General features: G+C 42.0%; 1 protein-coding gene across 1 annotated transcript in view; it reads left to right on the forward strand.

Annotated features, from left to right (window-relative positions):
• Nucleotides 1-2,172: 2,172 nt before the first annotated feature.
• SV2C (synaptic vesicle glycoprotein 2C) overlaps nucleotides 2,173-19,447 on the forward strand; it is a 162,905-nt gene continuing 145,630 nt past the window's right edge. The window contains exon 1 of the mRNA XM_047069225.1: nucleotides 2,173-2,752. Coding sequence (XP_046925181.1) covers nucleotides 2,173-2,752 — 580 coding nt within the window. The remainder of the gene's footprint in view (nucleotides 2,753-19,447) is intronic.

Here is a 19,447-nt window from a genome sequence, read left to right on the forward strand (position 1 = left end):
GGTGGGTGGCCCCCACACAAAGACCTTTTTGGGGGTCCTTAAAGCATGTGGTAAGAACATTTGTGGCTCGGAACAAAAGCAGAAACGCCAAATCCGGTCAGCTTATGTAGCATTTCTTTAAAAGAGCCATTGTAGAAGCTCTCGGTTACTAAGAAGCATGGCTGCTCCCATGGTGGTACCACCATGGCCCAGGCTCTGCTTCCCCCTCAGCACATTGTTCCTCACGTATCAGTGTGTCCGGTGCCTGTACTGGTCATGCAGGGAAGCAGCTCGTGTGCAGTGTCTGATATGATCATCAGTCTATGGATAGTAGAGCAGTTGGCTTTATTTACTGGGTGAACTGTCTTAATTTTGCTTTTAATCTTTTAAAAAAATTTTAATGTTCATTTTCGGGAGCGAGAGAGTGAGAGAGTATGAGTGGGGGAGGGTCAGAGAGACAGGGAGACACAGAATCTGAAGCAGGCTCCAGGCTCTGAGCCGTCAGCACAGAGCCGGACACGGGGCTCGAGCTCGTGAACTGTGAGATCACGGCCTGAGCTGAAGTCAGACACTTAGCTGACTGAGCCACCCAGGTGCCCCTTTACTTTTAATTTTTAAAGTAGGGAGTATCTCTCTGTCCCCAACATTGCCTTCTCCTTCTCTCTTCTTTCCTGCCTGCTTCTTGAGTCTCTGAGCCTCCAGCCTCAACCTCTTCCAACTGCCTTCCCATCTTTTCTTACTCTCTTCATGGATCCTCCCATCTCTTGCTTCCCCTTACTGTCAGCCCTCCAAAAGAAAAAAAAAAAAAAACAGAAAGAGAGAAAGAAAAAGGAGAATAAACAGAAAAACCCTCCATTACGACATTTGGCAAAAACCTTATAATCATATGTTTATTTTAATTTCATTTTACTGTCTTCCAAAACACAGGGCTGTGCAGAACCAGGCTTCTGTTTGCCTCGCGGGCATTTACAGTTATTCGGTGGTAATGATGCACAGTCCATTTATAAACAAACATCTTTTTGTCTTTATTACTGCGTTTGTTTGTGATGTCTGAATGAGCAGTTTAAGTGTATGTTTGTAAGCCATTCACCAAGTATCTTACACTAGGTACAAAGAGGAGGTAGAAATTAGTATTGCATAACTCATGCTTTGCAACACTGCCACAGAGTAGGGCTTGGGGATTTAATGATGGGGGAATGACTTTCTCACCATTATATCCTCTATGTACAACTGTGGGCCACCAGAGGAGACAGCTCAGTGGACAAGTGAACCATCTATTACCATGGGTTCAGCCCAAATGTAAGCCAAGCCTTTTGTCTCAGTGATATAGAAAACCAAACAGTGGGCCATGGGAGACCCATGACAGGTATCCAGGACAGCAGTCAACTGGAATAACAGTAGGATGAGGGGGGGTGTGTGTGTCCAGAGATGAAGGACATAGAGACAAAGCCTGGAGTACTTATAAGGTGGGGTTGTGACGGGACATTGCATGTGGCTTACCTGTCACTGCTGGCCTGGGGGTGACTTCCGAAAGGACAGACCCCAACTAGACAAGCCTATTGTTCTAATTCAATGTTTATCAAAGGCATCTGTGAAATCATTTGATAAACTCTACCCATTTCCTACCGACATGACCGTTATACTAGGGCAAATACTCAATTGCAGTTTGGGGGCACTGCGTGAGTCTTTGTTATTTATTGGAAGGAAATACAATGAAAGGAGAGGTAAAATGCATTTTACAAATATATATATGACTCAATAGCATTGTATATGGGGCTGCTTGCCTGCTTTTTTTTTTAATACTAGGAAATAAGTTCAGACAGGATTCTTCTCATATTCTGGTTTTGACTTTGCAGTGTGTGTATATGTCTGTGAGCAATACTATTTTTCTCAATCCAAATGTGTTGGATGTACTTTTCGAGGTTCCAGACGTCCTGTTTTATCCTCAGGGAATTCCTGTGCATTCCATGCAAAGCTAATTCTGTGTCTTAGTCTGAGGGGGACAGTGAAAAGAGACCAGAGACCAAGGGATAGATGGTGAAAAAGACAAGAAAGGAATACTAAGTATCTTGTGTGGCTTTTCTTCTTTTGCAGTTCTGTTTTGAAGCCAAAGTGGATGATGCTGTCAGGGCTGACCCACTGATCAGAGTCTGAAAACTTCCCATCTTCGCATTTGCCATCAGTTGAGATAAGATGGAAGACTGTTACAAGGATAGGACTTCACTGATGAAGGGCGCCAAGGACATTGCCCGGGAGGTGAAGAAACAAACTGTAAAGAAGGTGAACCAGGCAGTGGACCGGGCCCAGGATGAATATACCCAGCGGTCCTATAGTCGGTTCCAAGATGAAGAAGAAGATGATGACTATTACCCACCTGGAGAGACCTATAATGGGGAGGCCAATGATGATGAAGGCTCCAGTGAAGCTACCGAGGGCCATGATGAAGATGATGAAATCTATGAAGGGGAGTATCAGGGCATCCCCAGTATGAACCAAGGGAAGGACAGCATTGTGTCAGTGGGGCAGCCTAAGGGCGATGTGCACAAGGACCGCCAGGAGCTGGAGTCAGAGAGGAAAGCTGATGAGGAAGAACTAGCCCAGCAGTATGAGCTGATAATCCAAGAGTGTGGTCACGGCCGTTTCCAGTGGGCCCTTTTCTTTGTGCTGGGCATGGCCCTTATGGCGGATGGTGTGGAGGTGTTTGTTGTTGGCTTCGTGTTGCCCAGCGCTGAGACAGACCTGTGCATTCCAAATTCAGGATCCGGATGGCTAGGTGAGTGCATCATGCCTGTGACACAGATTCTGAAACTGGCTTATTTGTAGAGCACCGTTAACAAATAGAATACTTACTTTTCATCCAGAGCACTGCTTCCCCCCTCACCACTACATTATTAGGAACAGCTTTAAACATGCAAAAGAATCAAAAATATTGTACAGTGATGCCTGTATATATCCACTACCTAGATCCTATAGTTAACATTTACCGTATTTTCTCTATCATCTATTCATCCATCAATCCAACTTATATGTTTATGCATTTCAAATTAAGAGCAGTATGTTTTATATTATTATAAATGTTTTATTGGGTTCTCCTTTATTAACTTCTAAAGATATGTCCTTGGAAGTTAATAAGACTACTCTATGAAAACATATTTGGTACTTTTCTAAATATAGAGGTTAATTCTACATAACTCTGACAAATGTGATTTAAAATTCTGAATTTCAAATTTTATGTATAATACTATGATTTAAATACTTTTGGGACCCCGCTGTTTTTTTTTTCCCTTTAATCTATGTGTATGTTTGCTTGTTTATTTTTTCAGTTAGTTTTATCCATAGAATTTTCTCTAGATGACTTTTTCTTTTTCAAAGCTTGTACCTTTGTGCCTAAACTGGAAGAACTTCCTCATATGCTTTAAAAATCTATTTCAAATCGGGCAGCTGGGTGGCTCAGTCAGTTAAGCGTCCAACTCTTGATCTCAGCTCAGGTCATAATCTCACAGTTTGTGAGTTCAAGTCCCCCATAAGGCTCTGCACTGATAGTGTGGAGCCTGCTTGGGATTCTCTCTGTCCCTCCTGTCTCTGTCCCTCCCCTGCTTGTGCTCACTCACGTGCACGCTCTCTCTCTCAAAATAAATAAATGAACTAAAAAAATTTTTTTAAATCTATTTCAAATCATATTAATATCTAAATTATATGTGTAAAAATAATACAACTTCTCTATCAAATATCTATATAGCAGAAGTTACCATGACCTTGAGGTTCAAAGGAACCCTCCCTTGTGGAAGGGAAAATAAGAAGGCCAAGAAACATGCACACAGCCACATAGCCCCAACAATTTAAGTCCACGTCAAGCATTCAGTAGATTAAGGTAGGAGGACTTTCAAACCCCTTTTGCTAAGCATACCCCAGACAACATGTTTATGTGCATATGAAATCTATATGTGTCTCATAGTCTGTGAGAGTAAGAGTACTTGGTATCTATATTTTCAAGGGACTTTTTAAAACTAAAGTTTGATGAACAAACGTCTGCAAGTCTTTTTGTGGAAACTGAGTAATTTTGTTGAGTAATGTTATAATCATTGATGCTGTGAAGTTTTCTGTGTGAAAAAAATGCGATTAAATGCCATTTTCTAACCTGCTCTGTGACAGTGAAAGAGAGAAAATCATGAGAAAAAGATTTACATCTCATGCCTTTAACACTTGTTTCTTTATATGACCCCGTCCTAGCATCTATTTTTTTATTGACTTAGCTGAAAGAGATAGATCCTTGGAAGCGGACTGTGAGGGACAGAGGGTGAAGGTGGGACATATTTTGCCTGTTTTTGCTGGTAGACTCACCTCTGTGTTCAGCCATCAAAATACAGAACGTAATTTTGAGGAGGGTCCTTAGTCGTTTGTCAAATTGATCATTTCAGTGTACCTCGTATGTATCCAGCACTGTATTTTGCCTTTGTGTGTGTTTTTTTTCTTTTGGTGAGCAGCTATATCTACTATAAGGCTGGGAATCAAAATATTTATCAAGATGTTGCAAAAGGAGTGCATCAGCAGAACATTTTAAGGAGATAGATACTTAGGAATACAACTGTACACATATTTAATAATTGCAAGCTTCATTTTAGGATAAAAAGCATTTCACATTATAATCCTAGCTTTTATATTGGAAACATTTCAGAAAACTCTAAACTAAGCTTGCCTTTATCTTCTTGGTGCTGAATGGAAACACAGTATGACACCTGGTTCTCTTATCAGTTTATTGCATACACCTTTAAACCCTGCTGATGTTACACACCCCTAGGTGACATTCAGAAGTTCAGATAATGCTGTGGAACAACTGGAGCAGTGATATTTTCCTCTTTCCATAAGTGTGACTGCTTTAGTGAATTAAAACTGTGTCCCCAAGAGCGTATGGTTTCACTCAACATTGTGAGTCCCCAACAGAAGCATTTTAATGGTTTCATAACTGTACCTTCCAGACTTGCATTTCAATTATTTTGCCACTGTAATTTCACTTATAATTGCATTCTAATGGAGTTTTTTTAGACAAGCATTTAAATTGTTTTGCCATTTTCATTCCATCGAATAATAGCTTTGTAATATAATTACCACACTAAGTCACAGCAATGGGATCAAAATGCGAGAAAGATGCATGACCCATGTTTGGTGGTATTTGGGGGATATAGATTTGCAAAGTAATTTCTCATTTGGCACTAAGTATTGTGTCGTTCTCTCAAGGAAGACCAGGAACAAAAAATATGAACCAATTTATGTCTCATTTATTTGGGAGATAGAGCCTCTCTTGATGTTTGCTAGAAGATTGACTTAAAGATAGTGACTGTGTGTGCAGGTGTCTATGTGTATGGCCTGTGTGTATATATAACATTGTTAATTGGGCTGGGAAAAAGAGTAAATATTTAATTATCTAACGAGCTGTTCTTTGGGGAAATAAGGTGCAGTCTTATTTAAGATAATCCATGCTCCATTGCCAAAGTCTATTATTGAGCATTTATTATGTGCAAAGCATAGTGTTACCACTGGGGATAATAGGACAAATAAGGACGAGGTTTCTGTATCCAAGGAAGTTATAGTCTAGTATGGAGAAATCACAAATGTCTGCATGTTGCTAGCACGAAGAAACAAATATCAACAGCTGGAAGAGAAGCAAAAATAGACTTGAGGCTGAGAGACCACGTAAGGTGTCGCGACCTGACCGAGACAGTGGGGGAAAAAGCCAGGATTTGAGAGCTGTTCCAGAGGGAGGGTCAGCAAGGATTGGTCCTCGATGAATTCAGATGGCGGAACAAGTGGACAGTTGATGAAAAGAAGGTGATTCATCAAATAAAGTAATGCAGAGTACAGGTTTGAACCTGAGGCAGAAGGATGAAGAGTTTGTTTTAGACTTCTCCCTTTGAGATCCTGGGGAGCGTCCCAGGAGTCCAGTGAGCCACTGTCCTTTTGGACTGAAGCACAGTTGGTTTGTGAGCAATCTCATTTAAGATGACACTGCCGGTGACCTCAACCAGGGGGACAGTGGTTTCCCGCAGAATGCTCTATTATGGGGCTGCTGATGAGGAGGATGGCGGAAGAGGAGCAACCAGGAGAGCGGGGAGGCCTGGATGTCGCTGGGAAAAGGAAGAGATCTGTCACCCTCAGGTGCTGCAGTCTTTTTTTTTTTTTTTTTTTTTTTTTGAGTTTTGAGAGATGGAGAGAGAGCGCATATGCGCACAAGAGCAGGGGAGGGGCAGAGAAGGAGAAAGAGAATCCCAAGCAGGTCCGGTGCTGTGAGCGCAGCGGAGCACGACGTGGGACTCCATGATCTCTGTGAGATCAAGACCTGAGCCAAAAGCAAGAGCCGGACACTTAACCGACTGAGCCATGCAGGCGCCCTGGTGGCTGCAGGGTCCTGCAGGAAGGATTCCAAACAGTCTCTCAGTTCTGGCATTTAAGAAGTTACCGGCAGTGCAAAAGACCATTAAGACGAAAACAGCGAGCAAAGCTCGTGAATAAAGGGTTTAATAGCTAAAGAACAACACAATTTTTTTTTAAGGTTTGTCTTGTTTTGTTTCGTTTTGAGAGAAAGAGAGACAGAGCACAAGTGGGGGAGGGGCTGAGAGAGAGGGAGACACAGAATCCGAAGCGGGCTCCAGGCTCTGAGCTTTCAGCACAGAGCCCCAGGCAGGGTTCAAACCCACAAACTGTGAGATCATGACCTGAGCCGAAGTCGGACGCTTAACTGACTGAGCCACCCAGGCATCCCGACAGAAATTTTTATACATCTTTTCTGCGACTTCAGCTGCCCCTCTGGTGTTACAATAGGTTCTGTGTTTGATAAAGCACTATTTGTGCAGTAGCTTTTGTGTGTGGGGCATGGCCCAGGGCCCTGTAAGGGAGACTGCGAATAAGGATTGGTTGCTATTATCAAGGGAGATCATGGTATTTCCCAGCTGCTGGTGTCTTAGTGTTTTAGGCAGACCCTGTCACCTTAAAAATGAGGGGGGGACTTGGGAGTGTACCTGACTTGCCTAATGCATCGCTGCCTGTTGGGAGAGCCAGACTGCCACCCATCCCAGCTCCTCATCCCATCTGCCTTTCCAGTTCTCCAACATTTTCATTTAAAGGCCTCTGGACTGGGGCGCCTGGGTGGCGCAGTCGGTTAAGCGTCCGACTTCAGCCAGGTCACGATCTCGCGGTCCGTGAGTTCGAGCCCCGCGTCAGGCTCTGGGCTGATGGCTCGGAGCCTGGAGCCTGTTTCCGATTCTGTGTCTCCCTCTCTCTCTGCCCCTCCCCCGTTCATGCTCTGTCTCTCTCTGTCCCAAAAATAAATAAACGTTGAAAAAAAAATTTTTTTAAAGGCCTCTGGACTGGGGTTACTTCTAGGAGAATACAGTATTCTCAATTGTTGGCAGAAATATACCACTCCGGTATCTCAAGGGGGGGAGGGCAGATCTAAAAATTCACTTTTTGTTCATGGATTCCAACAGTGTAATCACCTATTGATATTACATCTTTTTCTCCCTTTCCTAAGCCCTAACAGAGGATACGCCCTGGTTGTTGTTGTTGTTGTCTTTATTTATACACAGTACATAAGGGCAACAGTCACAAATGAGAAATACGCTTTCCTCAAAAATAAAGGGGACATGAGCCCCATGGGACCAGGGGTTTTTGTCAGTGTTGTGAACTATTGTTTCCCCACCGCCCACATCAGTGCCTAGTACATAACGGAATCTCAACAAATATTTGAGATGACAGTCCCTGCGATCATTAACACTTTGAGACCTCACTGAGGATATGGACGTATCGAAAGTAAGAATGTGTTATTTTGAGTGGGCATTCATCAGTAGTAGAGGACCAACAGGAGGGAAAGTCATAGATGCAGATGTTGTCAGTGCCCTTCTAGTTGCTGGTCAGGGTTGCGGTGCCCTGACCTAAAAATCTTAACCGACGTGGTTTGGGGGCCACATGTATCACTATTGTAAGGAAGGCTGCCTGAGGCCTGGGGTCTGTAAAGACATGAATCCTGTAGCAAAGACCTCTCGCTCTAATTCCATGCTCCAAAGCCCTTTAAAGATTTCAAATTCAGCTTGCTTTAGAGCTTGCCCATCAGGAATGCGCCTGCCAGAGGATGCCAGTCTTTGTGGAAATTCTGTGTTTCATTTAAATTAACCAATTGGCGTTCTGATTTTGCCGTCTGTCTTGGTGAGCTTCACTCCTGGGAGTCTGCTTCTGAGAGATGGATGTGTTCAGGGTGTGCTGACACATCTAGTTTAGGAACACGTGGGAACCAGGTCCAGACCAGGACTGGGTGGAAGTAGCCAGCACCCTGGAAGGCCCACCTGGGTGTCCCAGAGTAATACCCTATTGTAGCACAGACTAATTTGCCTTTAGAACCTCTATAGCATTAGCTGGTTGATTGGCATGTTGGGCAAAAACAGAGGTGGACCATGAACATCAAAGCATCAAGAATGTATTGGTACATATGAATGGAATTTTTCTTGACTTTTTTTCATTTTTGGATGTGTCAGTTTGGAAACTATTCAATACTTGCCTATCAAGTCAGAGTGTTTGGAATTCGTATACCTTCTCTTGACAACTATGATGCTCATTCAACAAAAATTTGTTGAGCACTGACTATGTGACTGGCATGGTTTTAGACTCTAGAGATACAATGGTAAATAAAACAAAATCGCTAGTAGACCTTAAGCGTGTCTTTTAACTGTTCTTTCCGTAGTTTCTACCTAGGTGGTAGAATTTCTTGGAACATACCAAGTTCTCTCTCTGTCTCTCTCTCCCCTGCTACTTCATTTGCCACTTATAGAAATGGTGGTTTCCTTGAAGGCTGGGCTGGATGGATATGACCTGAACTATCCCTAATTTCTGTGCATCTCTCCATATGCTCCCTTATTCTTTTAGGTATTACCAAAAGAAGACATATTCTTTTGGGATTTCTACCTCCTTATCTTTAGCTGTCCGTGTTTAAAAAACAAAATAAAACAAGCTTCAAGTTTCTGAGATATCTTTTTCTTTCCTCCTGTTGACTGCTCATTGCCACTAGATTGCAGGCAGAATACAGTAACTGGCTCAGTGTGTGTCGAACCAGTCGTTTCATTCAGTGTGTGTATTACCTGTTCCCAGTGCTGCCAGGTAGACCAGTATATCTGAGCTGATACCAAAATGATGCGGTCTTAGCTTTATTCCAAGTTTTGATCATTGGGCATCTGGGTATACTCTGTATATCTTTCTCAGTTTGAGAAATAACTGGTGTATATCGCTGTGTAATTTTAAGATGTACAGCATGATGGTTTATGTATATTGTGAAATGATTGCCATACTAGGTTCAGCTAATGTCCATCTTCTCATAAATGCAATAAAAAGATAAGAGAGAAAAAAAGGAAAAAAATTGTTTCCTTATCACGAGAACTCTTAGGATTACGAACTCCCTTTTTCTTTCTTTTTTTTCCCCCAGGGGAATTGTACCAAACTCTCTTAGCAACTTTCCAACGTACTTGATTCTTGAACCACTTAGGGGTTACAGGCGCTGTGACCCTCTGCACGGGTGAAAACCCCAGTGTAACTTTCACTCCCCCAAAACTTAACTACTGATAGCCTGTTCTCAGTAGGAAGCCTTACTGATTCACATAAACAGTCTTATTAACACATAGTGTGTACGCTACATGCATTATATATTATATTCTTATAATAAAGTAACCTAGAAAAAAGGAAATCATAACAAAGAAAAAATACACTTATTGTACTATATTTATATTAAAAAAATCCATGTATAAATGGACCCATGTAGTTCAAACCTTTGTTGTTGAAGGGTCAACTGTGTATCATACTCCAGTATTAGCTATAGTCATCATGTTATAGATTATACTAGTACTTACTTATAACTAGAGGCTTATACCTTTTGACCATCTTCCTCCATTTATCCCTCCTCTCCCCCCACCCCCCCCCCCCCCCCGCTGCCTCTGATAACCACAAGTCTGATCTCTTTTTTCTATGATTTTTCTTTAGGTTTTTGGGTGTTTGTTGTTGTTATTATTGTTCTGCATATAAGTGGGATCATACAGTGTTTGTGTGTCTTTCTCCACCTGACTTATTTCACTGAATATAATGCCTTCAAGGTCCATCCATGATGTTGCAAATGGTTGACTTTCCTTGTTTTGTTTTTTTAATGGCTGAAAAATATTCCACTGTGTATGTGTGTGTGTGTGTGTGTGTGTGTGTGTGTGTGTATGTGCATACACACCATACCTTCTTTATCCATTCACCCATCAATAGACATTTAGGTTGTTTCCATGTCTTGCCTATTGCAATGATGCTGCTATGTACATGGTGGTGCAGGTGTCTTTCTGAGTTGGAGTTTTTATTTCCTTCAGATATAATCCCAGGAGAGTTGCAGTATCATGATCATAATGGATTAAGTCTTTAATCCATTTTGAGTTCATTTCTGTGAGTGCTTTAAGATATGGGTCCGGTTTCATTCTCTTACATGTATTTACATGTAATTAAATACAATCCAATTATCCCAGCACTGTTTATTAAAGCACTTTTTTCCATTGAGTATTCTTGGCTCTTTTGTCAAATATTAGTTACTGTCTATGCTTGAGTTTACTTCTGGGCTCTTGATTCTGTTCCACTGGTCTATTTGTCTGTTTTTATGCCAGTACTATACTGTTTTGATGACTGTAGCTGCATAGTATATCTTGAAATCAGGCGGTGTGATGCCTCCTGTTTTGTTCTTCTTTCTGAGGACATCTTTGGCTATTAAGGGTGTTTTGTGGTTTCATATGAATTTTAGGAGTGTTTTTTTTCTACTTCTGTAAATGTGTTCTAAATTTTAAGATGAGTGGCTTTGTACACTAAAAGTGTAGGCTGCAGATTTCAGGATCAGCAACTATATACCCTGCCCAATCCCTTTGTTATTGACATCTGCCTTGGTATCTTGAAGGGAGGTTTGATCTCCATTGTGTGTGTGTGTGTGTGTGTGTGTGTGTGTGTGTGTGTGTGTGCCCTCTGCTTCTGTTTAGCCTCTCAGCTGTCACAGTGATTCTAATTGGAATTAAAAAGTTATTGGCTTCTAGAGAACATCCTGTTCACCAACACTAGCAAAATCTTATTTGGATTCATTATTGCCAAATTGGAAAAGAAGACTCAATAATTTGTTGCCATTATATTCTTGGGTCTTATTTCCTCTGGTCATTCATTCTAACCTCCTAGTGGATTTGGCCTATGTAGCCTGAAACAATTCCTCCATCCAGGAAGTCTGTGATACATTTTCACAGGATAGGAGTGAACAGAAACCCCATGCCACATTCCAGAATCTTGCCAATAAGCAGCATTCTGAGACTTTGAGAGTGTGATAGTAAAGGGCTGCCTTTCTGTCACCCGGAGGCTCATTGGGGGTTTTCCTACAATATAGCTTTGAACCTAAAGGCTAATCCTTGCATCCTGAATCCCTATATCCCTGCATCCTAGAACACTTCTGGATGAGGATTCTGATTCCAGTGGTGGTACATATTACATTACATTACAGTACATTACATTACATTACATTACATTACATTACACTACATTACATTATTCTGATTCAATCTGGGACTGTCCCTGAAGTCACTGTAGAATTTGCTGATCTGTTGTTAGTTTAGAGACTTTGTTAATTGCATGTTGGTTTAAATAAGGCAGTTTGAAATGTTAATCATCTAATAACTGTATGAAGCCAAATTCAAATAATTTGGGCTTGTAGGTTTGAATTCCAACCAGGAAGATGAAATCACCCCTTTTCATGGGAAATCTAATCTCTCAATATTCTCACGTAACAAGAGCTTGTATAGGAACTAAGGTTCCTGCAAAATGCTTCAGGGAGTAGGAAATGGTTTAATTACATTCATCTTGAAGAGTTATTCTGATAAATGACTGAAGCAAGTATTCCCAACCCACATATTTGCAAACTGACATTCTTACCTTACACTTAGAAATTTCTTATTGGCCTTTTAAAGATTGTGACAGAAAAAGTAAAAGAGGTCCTTGGGTATAGTTCTTACCTTCAATTTCAAAACTGAGATCTCTAATGAAATATAAAATGATGAGGACACAATGAGTTTTTCCAACTAAAAATTTCTAATGTAAGGAATTTGCTTAAAAATGGAATATAATGATCTTTAAATTATTTTCACATCTCTCTTATCTCTTATCTCTCTTATATCTAAATGCGAAAGATGATAAATTTTGTCATGTGTATTTTCCTACATTAAAAATGCAATCTTCCTATACCTATTAGAAACAAGCAAATATTTCTAAATATTGGAATATTGTTTATTTCTGCCATTAAGTTTATTTTTTCACTCTCAAGACAAAGCCAGGAAACAGAGAAGCTGACAGCTGAGAAACTGCTGAAAATCCACCTGAACCACTTGACATTGTAGGGCTGCTATGTACAGTTTTGCAGGTTGTAAACTGCACCGAGGCACCTGGCTAGTGATGAAAAGGTGGTAGTATCTTGGCACCACTGTCCTTAATAACTGACATCAATATAATTACCATATTAAAAAAAAAAAAGAAAGAAAGAAAGGCCCTGCTTTAAGACAAAGGACTCTATTAGTTATGTCACTGACAAGGGAGTTCTCAACCAAGCGTAAGACCTACCAGCCTGCACTGTGGCCAGCCTGGGGCTTGATGGAAGGAGCAGTCGGCATCCATCTGCACCATCAGGTCAGCCAAGCAACATCAGAGCAAGTTGGGGTGGGAGGGAAGGAAGAGTGTCTTCTTTCCTAACAGCCCAGGAAGAGCTACAGAGAGCAGGATGGAGCCACGCCACCTGGCACTTTTGTAGGGCAGATTGCCTCAGTGCTGCTAGGATATAGCTTGCATCTGCCCAGCACCCTTGGTTTGTGCCTGGGAGAAGAGTTCTGTTCAGGGGCATAGCATGGAACAAGCTCTTAGAGGGGAAGTTAAGGGGCCTGCTTAACATTTGGTATGCCCTTTGTGAAGTCAGGAAAAGAAGCTGAGAAATTTGGGCACAGGTCTACTTAATACAGGATATTCATAAGGTGCTTTCAAGTAAGTGCTGGAACGTGGCTTTCTTCTAAGAGAATATGATTGCTGTTGTTCTGCAAAGAAGCAAACGTTTTGGGAATAGTTTTGTAGCATTTGAATTACCAAAGATCAATATACAAAATAGGTTACATTCTTGAAGTCTTTTGGTATTTAAATTTAGGTATTCGTGATGTTTAAAGAGAAAGAGTTGTGTTGAGTAAATTCATTGCTAAGAATATCTTAGTCCTTGAGAGGGATTTGCATGAACCTAAGTGAGAATGAAATGTGTGTGCCCTTTTCTGCAAAGAGACTGATGCCAGGTAGCATAGACACCCAGTTAATATCGACAATGTGCCTACCAGAAAGGAGGGAACCTGTGGTGAGAGGCCAAGTTTTTGCCCCCAGGTAATATTTTAGGATGCAGGAGTCTCTTTACCCTTCCCAATGACTAAGTAAAAATCAAATCTACCCATGGGTAGTACCACTGTCAGGAGGGGGAGAGTAAGGACTGGGGCATATTTGGGGGGAGTTTGGGGACACTGCTTTTACCTCCAGAATCAAGAATCCAGCTTACCTCTGTGACCGTATGTTTGAGCTTTCCTCCCAACACTCTGAGACCATATTATCATATCTTGCTGTACTTCTGTAGGCTCATTCATGACAGCGTAGCAAAGATAGTTCGACCGCATGCGCGCGCGCGCACACACACACACACACACACACACACACACACACACCCTTTCTCCTAGGGATTCAGCTGGTACATGAAAACACAGTGTGTTCCAGCAGTGTGGAAAGCAAGGATGCCCTCCCTCAGGGACTGTGCTTCCTGACTAGTAATGAGCTGAAGTGTAAGGAAGATAACACCCTGAGGTGGAGTCAGCGTCTCCAACTTTGTCAAGTTAAGGAAGGGAATGGATGGACAGGAGGAAGCCGGTTAGTGGTTAGCAATGTTCAAAGTTGGAAAGAAGGATGGAATTAAATAATGAGAAATGGGTACCTGGGTGGCTCAGTCGGTTGAGCATGTGACTTCAGCTCAGGTCATGATCTCACAGTTTGTGAGTTCGAGCTCTTCATCGGGCTCTGTGCTGACAGCTCAGAGCCTGGAGCCTGCTTCGGATTCTTTGTCTCCCTCTCTGTGCCCCTGCCCTGCTCATGCACCCTCTCTCCCTCAAAAATAAATAAACATTAAAAAAATTTTTTTAAATAATAATAGGAAGAAACAAAACGTAGAATCAAGCAAGAGAAAAGAAATAGAAGGTAAACCAAAAGAGAAACGTTTTAAAGAAAGAAGATAAAGCTTTGATAGAAGCTACAACATGGACGAGTCTTGAAAACGTTATGCTAGGTGAAATAAGGCAGACACAAAAGGACAAATGGTTGTATGATTGCACTTATATGAATTATCTAGAATAGACAAATTCACCAAGACAGAGAGTAGATTAGAATTACCAGGGGCTGGGAGGGAGAGGGAATGAGGAGTTACTGCTCAGAAGTTCGAGTTTCTGTTTGGAACGATGAAAAACTTTGGGAAAAGATGGTCGTGATGGTTGCACAATATTGTGAATGTAGTTGATGGCACTGAATTATATGCTTAAAATAGTTAAGCTGGCAAATTTTATGTTCTATAAATTTAACACAATTCAAAAAGAAAAAAAAACAATTAGAAAGAAGTCGTTTTGGAGGTGGTTGGGTGCTCGTAGCACAGAGGGCTGGAGTTCACTGTCCCTTGTGTTTGGTGAGATGCTGGGCTGGCAGTGAGTCCTGGACAGATACAAATGTATTAGCAGAGCAGCATCTCCTGCCCTGTTTCCTGCACTGTCGCAGGAACTGGAGTCCTGATGTGGCTCCTGTTCTTTGTCAATAGCAGCTATTCCTATAGGTACCTTTCTTCCTGAGGGAATCCAGACTAATTCTGGTCATGGAGTTTGCCATAATGGCCTCTCCTGGAAGAATATTCTAGGGGTACCTGGGTGGCTCAGTAGGTTAAGCGTCCGACTTTGGCTTAGGTCATGATCTCGCGGTTCATAGGTTCGAGCCCCGTGTCAGGCTCTGTGCTGACAGCTCAGAGCCTGCTTCAGATTCTGTCTCTCCCTCTCTCTCCATTCCTGCCCTCCTCACACTCTGCCTCTCTCTCTCAAAAATAAATAAAAACATTTAAAAAAAAAGGATATTCTAGACTGCTGAACTCTTGTTGAGCTTCTTGGGGAATATTTGAGAGTGAAGGGAGGGATTTGGGTGTGGACCAAGTATGCTACTTGAAAATCAGAGGGGAACAAATAATATAACCTAGAATATTCTGTAGGCAATTTTCTAGTAAACTTGGAGTCAAGGTAATCATTAGATTAAAATGTATGACTTTACTATGTAACTTGTTTGAAAAGTGAGATATTTATTTTAAGTAAATAAAGTTTACCTTATTAAGAGTCAAAGCCTCTTCTTGTTTAAGCCTATTTCTTTTTATTTAGAAAAAAAAATTTTTAATGTTGATTTATTTTTGACAGAGAGAAAGAGAGACAGAGCATGAGTAGGGGAGGGGCAGAGAGAGGGAGACAGAATCTGAAACAGGCTTCAGGCTCTGAGTTGTCAACACAAAGCCCGATGTGGGGCTCAAACCCACAAACTGCAAGATCATGACCTGAGCCAAAGTCGGATACTCAACCACTGAGCCACCCAGGTGCCCCTGTTTAAGCCTATTTCTTAAACAGAAATCAAAAGTGTTTTATATTATTTCTAAATTTATCTTATATAATTTAAATGTGTCCTGATAGTTCAGGGCATCCATTTTTATTCTTTATGTAATACTTTGGTTTTTCTTCACCCCTTTCTACCATCCTGTCACTGCTGCCACTTAACTGTCACTCATCCCCTGATGCTTCTGTGCTGTGGATTAGGAAACTTGATAACTAAGATTGTTAAGAATTATCTGCTAAATAAGAGTAAATAGACTACGTGAAGGAACTGAGAGTTGCTGAGTAATTGCTTGACTTTATAAGTGGGGGCTTTATAACGGATACATGGGATGTCCAGAAACCAAGTGCAAGATTTTGGCAAAGTAGGCATTAGAAGGACATTGGAAGTTTGGCTTTTGGTGTATTACTGTATCTCCTTTTGTTCCCAGTTGCAAATAGCTCTCTGTAAATCAAGCTAGGGCTAGGCTGTGCACAAGTTATTGTGGTGAAAAGTCAACTAGCTGGCTTAAATTATTTTTTATGAGTCAGGGCAGGGTTTAAATAATTGCTTGAAGAATTTAGAGTTAATACAAAATAAACTTAAGGTTTTGAAATTTTAACTTCCCTATTCTTTGTGATGTGGTCACTGGCCATGACTATGACCTCTTCAATCTCTGTGTTTCCATCCTAAAGGGTTTTGGGGATGGAGACTCTTGTTACAGCAAGACTCTTCCCATTGCTTTTCAGATCATTCCTGGGGGAAGTGGGTGAAGGATGCAGGTCACGTCACATCCCTGATCAAAATGTTTGCTGGTTAGTATACAGATTGCTTTAAACTCCTGAGTATGGTATTCAAAGCTCTTCATAAGCTGGGCCAGATCTATTTTTCCCATTTTTTCTGCCACTCATTCCCCTCCCCTAGATATTCCAAAATCAGGGTATAGAGTTGCCAGATAAAATACAGGGTGCCCAGGTAGATTTGAATTTCAGATAAATAACAAGCAAATAATATTTTTTTTTTTTATTTTTTTTTAAATTTTTTTTTTCAACGTTTATTTATTTTTGGGACAGAGAGAGACAGAGCATGAACGGGGGAGGGGCAGAGAGAGAGGGAGACACAGAATCTGAAACAGGCTCCAGGCTCTGAGCCATCAGCCCAGAGCCCGACGCGGGGCTCGAACTCACGGACCGCGAGATCGTGACCTGGCTGAAGTCGGACGCTTAACCGACTGCGCCACCCAGGCGCCCCGCAAATAATATTTTAATATAAGTATATGCCAAGCAAAATTTGCGATATGCTTAAAATATTATTTGTTTATCTGAAATTCAAATGTAACTGGGCATCATGTGTTTTTATTTGCTAAATCTGGCAACCCTCCCGGTAGTGGAGATAACAGCATGGGATGGAGGGAGTAGTTTGTTCTTTGCCTTCTGTAAGTGAGGCATCCAATCAGTCGTTAATTTCACTATCTCACTTAATCGCAATCATATCCCATCTCAGACTTCGTGAATCATTGCTAGGGGATGGGCCTGGGAACTGTATATATGTTTTATAAGCATCCCAAATGATTCTTGTTTAGAGGGAGGTTCCAGAAACACTGTTCTCCACCACTGCTTCTCAGCCTAAAGATGTAGGCTTTGATACAGCAGACCCGGGTTGGACCTGGGATTCTTCCTGCTAAAATGAGCTGGGATCCCAGTGAGGCTGAAGCAGGTGGTTATGAACCCCACTGTGAGTAGCACTGTCGTAGTTCCTCCCCCCCACCCCCAGCCAAGAAGCAGCAGCATCCCCAACAGTTGTGATAATGAAGGTTATACGTGATGTTGTAATTTTAAACAATGGAGCATGTGATCCTGTAAGTAGAAGTGTTTTCCTTATTTACCAATGTACAGCAACACATGTTACAAGGTAGCCTTATGTGCCATTTTTGAGGAAAGGTTTTCTTTTCAAGAAGTAAATCTCTTATTGACAGCTGAGGGGTGCGTATGTGTTGTTTTCTCCGCTGAAATGGGTATTGACTTCTTTACACTGGTCTTTCTTCTACACCGCGGGAGACATCACGGTCTCTAACCACATTTATGGCCATGCATCCCAGAATGGTCCCAGCACAGTGTGACTTTGCTTTGTGGCAATAGTTTCTCAGTGCCAGAGGCATGGTGATAAAACTATAATGTGAATCCTTCAGGCTTTTTTCCCCTCCTATGTAACGTGAAATTAAATGACTTTTCTGAGTGTTGGCTTAGTTTTCTCTGAAGAATCTAGTTAAATCAGAAATATTAAAAGTACTGTGTCAAAAGAACTGATTAGAAACTGGTAAAAGGTAACCAGACTTCTCAGGGAATGAAGGAAAGTCCTGCGGTGGGAATCGATGTGGATGTGAACACACACATCCAAAAGGAGGCAGATTATACTTGTGAGAAGTGGATGGCTTCTCAGTGTTCTACGTCTGTTTAGTTACCTACTTATTTCTTTTTAAGTTTATTTATTCTGAGAGAGAGAGAAAGAGAATGAAAGCAGGAGAGGGGCAGAGAGAGAGAGGAAGAGAGAGAGATTCCCAAGCAGGCTCTGCACTGTCAGCACAGAACCTGATGTGGGGCTTGAACCCGCGAACTGTGGGATCACGGCCTGAGCTGAAATCAAGAGTCCGTTGCTTAACTGACTGAGCCACCCAGCCACTACTTAGTTTTCTAACTAATAGAAAGGGATCAGAGATCACTTTGTGGAATGTTACCTTTCAAAATTCAGCAGTTCTCACACAGAAGGTCACCAGCAGGGGGGTCCTCCATGCATTCACTCCTCAAATTCTTATTCAGTTGGTTTAAGATACTTGTGCTATTTTGTGACAAGTACAGAGGCCAAGCAGACAAAACTCTGTGCCCAAAGACATTTCCTGTCAAAACGGTATGGGGGCCAGAGGACTGAAGATTGATTCTGTTTGAGGGAAGCCTGGTTTTAAAAAAAAGATTTCAGGAGACTGTAGTATTTGACCAGGTTTTCCACTGCAGGTAGAATTAGGATTTGCAGAGACGGGGTGCAGAAAGGAGAGAGTTTTTGGGAGAGCAAACACACTGACCAAAGGCCCTAAGGCAGGAAACCCGTGGATTGAGTGTTGTGAGTAGATTGTGGTTCAGCTTTGTTGAAGCGGAACACACATACAAGGGAGCACTTGGAAAGGTGGGTGGGGAACTGCCTGTTCATGGAGACTAAATGAGTTTATTCTGGTGCGGGTGGGGATCGGTGGAGGTGTGAGCAGAGACGTGATGGGGTGAGAAGTCTCCTTTGGGAGACTGCTGTGTCTGGAATGGGTCGGAGAGGAGTCAACGGGATCAGTTAAGATTCATTTGCATAGAGTGTTCCAGCCAGTAGATGGCAAGGGCCTGATGTGGGTGATGCAGAGGGACTGTTAGAGGACAGGGTTTTTCCAGTGAATAGCTGGACCCTCACAACCCACTAGCTATGGGAGCACAGGAGAGGAACATACCAGAGACACTAAGGACTCATGCCCTGCTGTTGTGTTGGGTAGGAGTGTGTAAAATATAGACGGGACTTCTGGGATTGGTGGGGAAGTGGGGGGACCCTTGTGTAGGAGGGAAGATAAATTTAGTTACTGTAAGCGCAAGAATGGAGTGTCTTATTCACAGACTACCCTCAGCCTGGAGCACAGAGCCTGGTAAGTGGTCCCCACTGAGTTTTTGTTGAGTTTGAGGTGCCAACCAGGCTGCTCAGGAGAAACTGTCAAGGAAGGCATTTGTCCCGAGAC

This window comes from Lynx rufus, unplaced genomic scaffold (genome assembly GCF_022079265.1).
Source record: "Lynx rufus isolate CCGP_SWC_20201006 ecotype Redwood Valley unplaced genomic scaffold, mLynRuf1.p SCAF_1, whole genome shotgun sequence".
Taxonomy (NCBI): domain Eukaryota; kingdom Metazoa; phylum Chordata; class Mammalia; order Carnivora; family Felidae; genus Lynx; species Lynx rufus.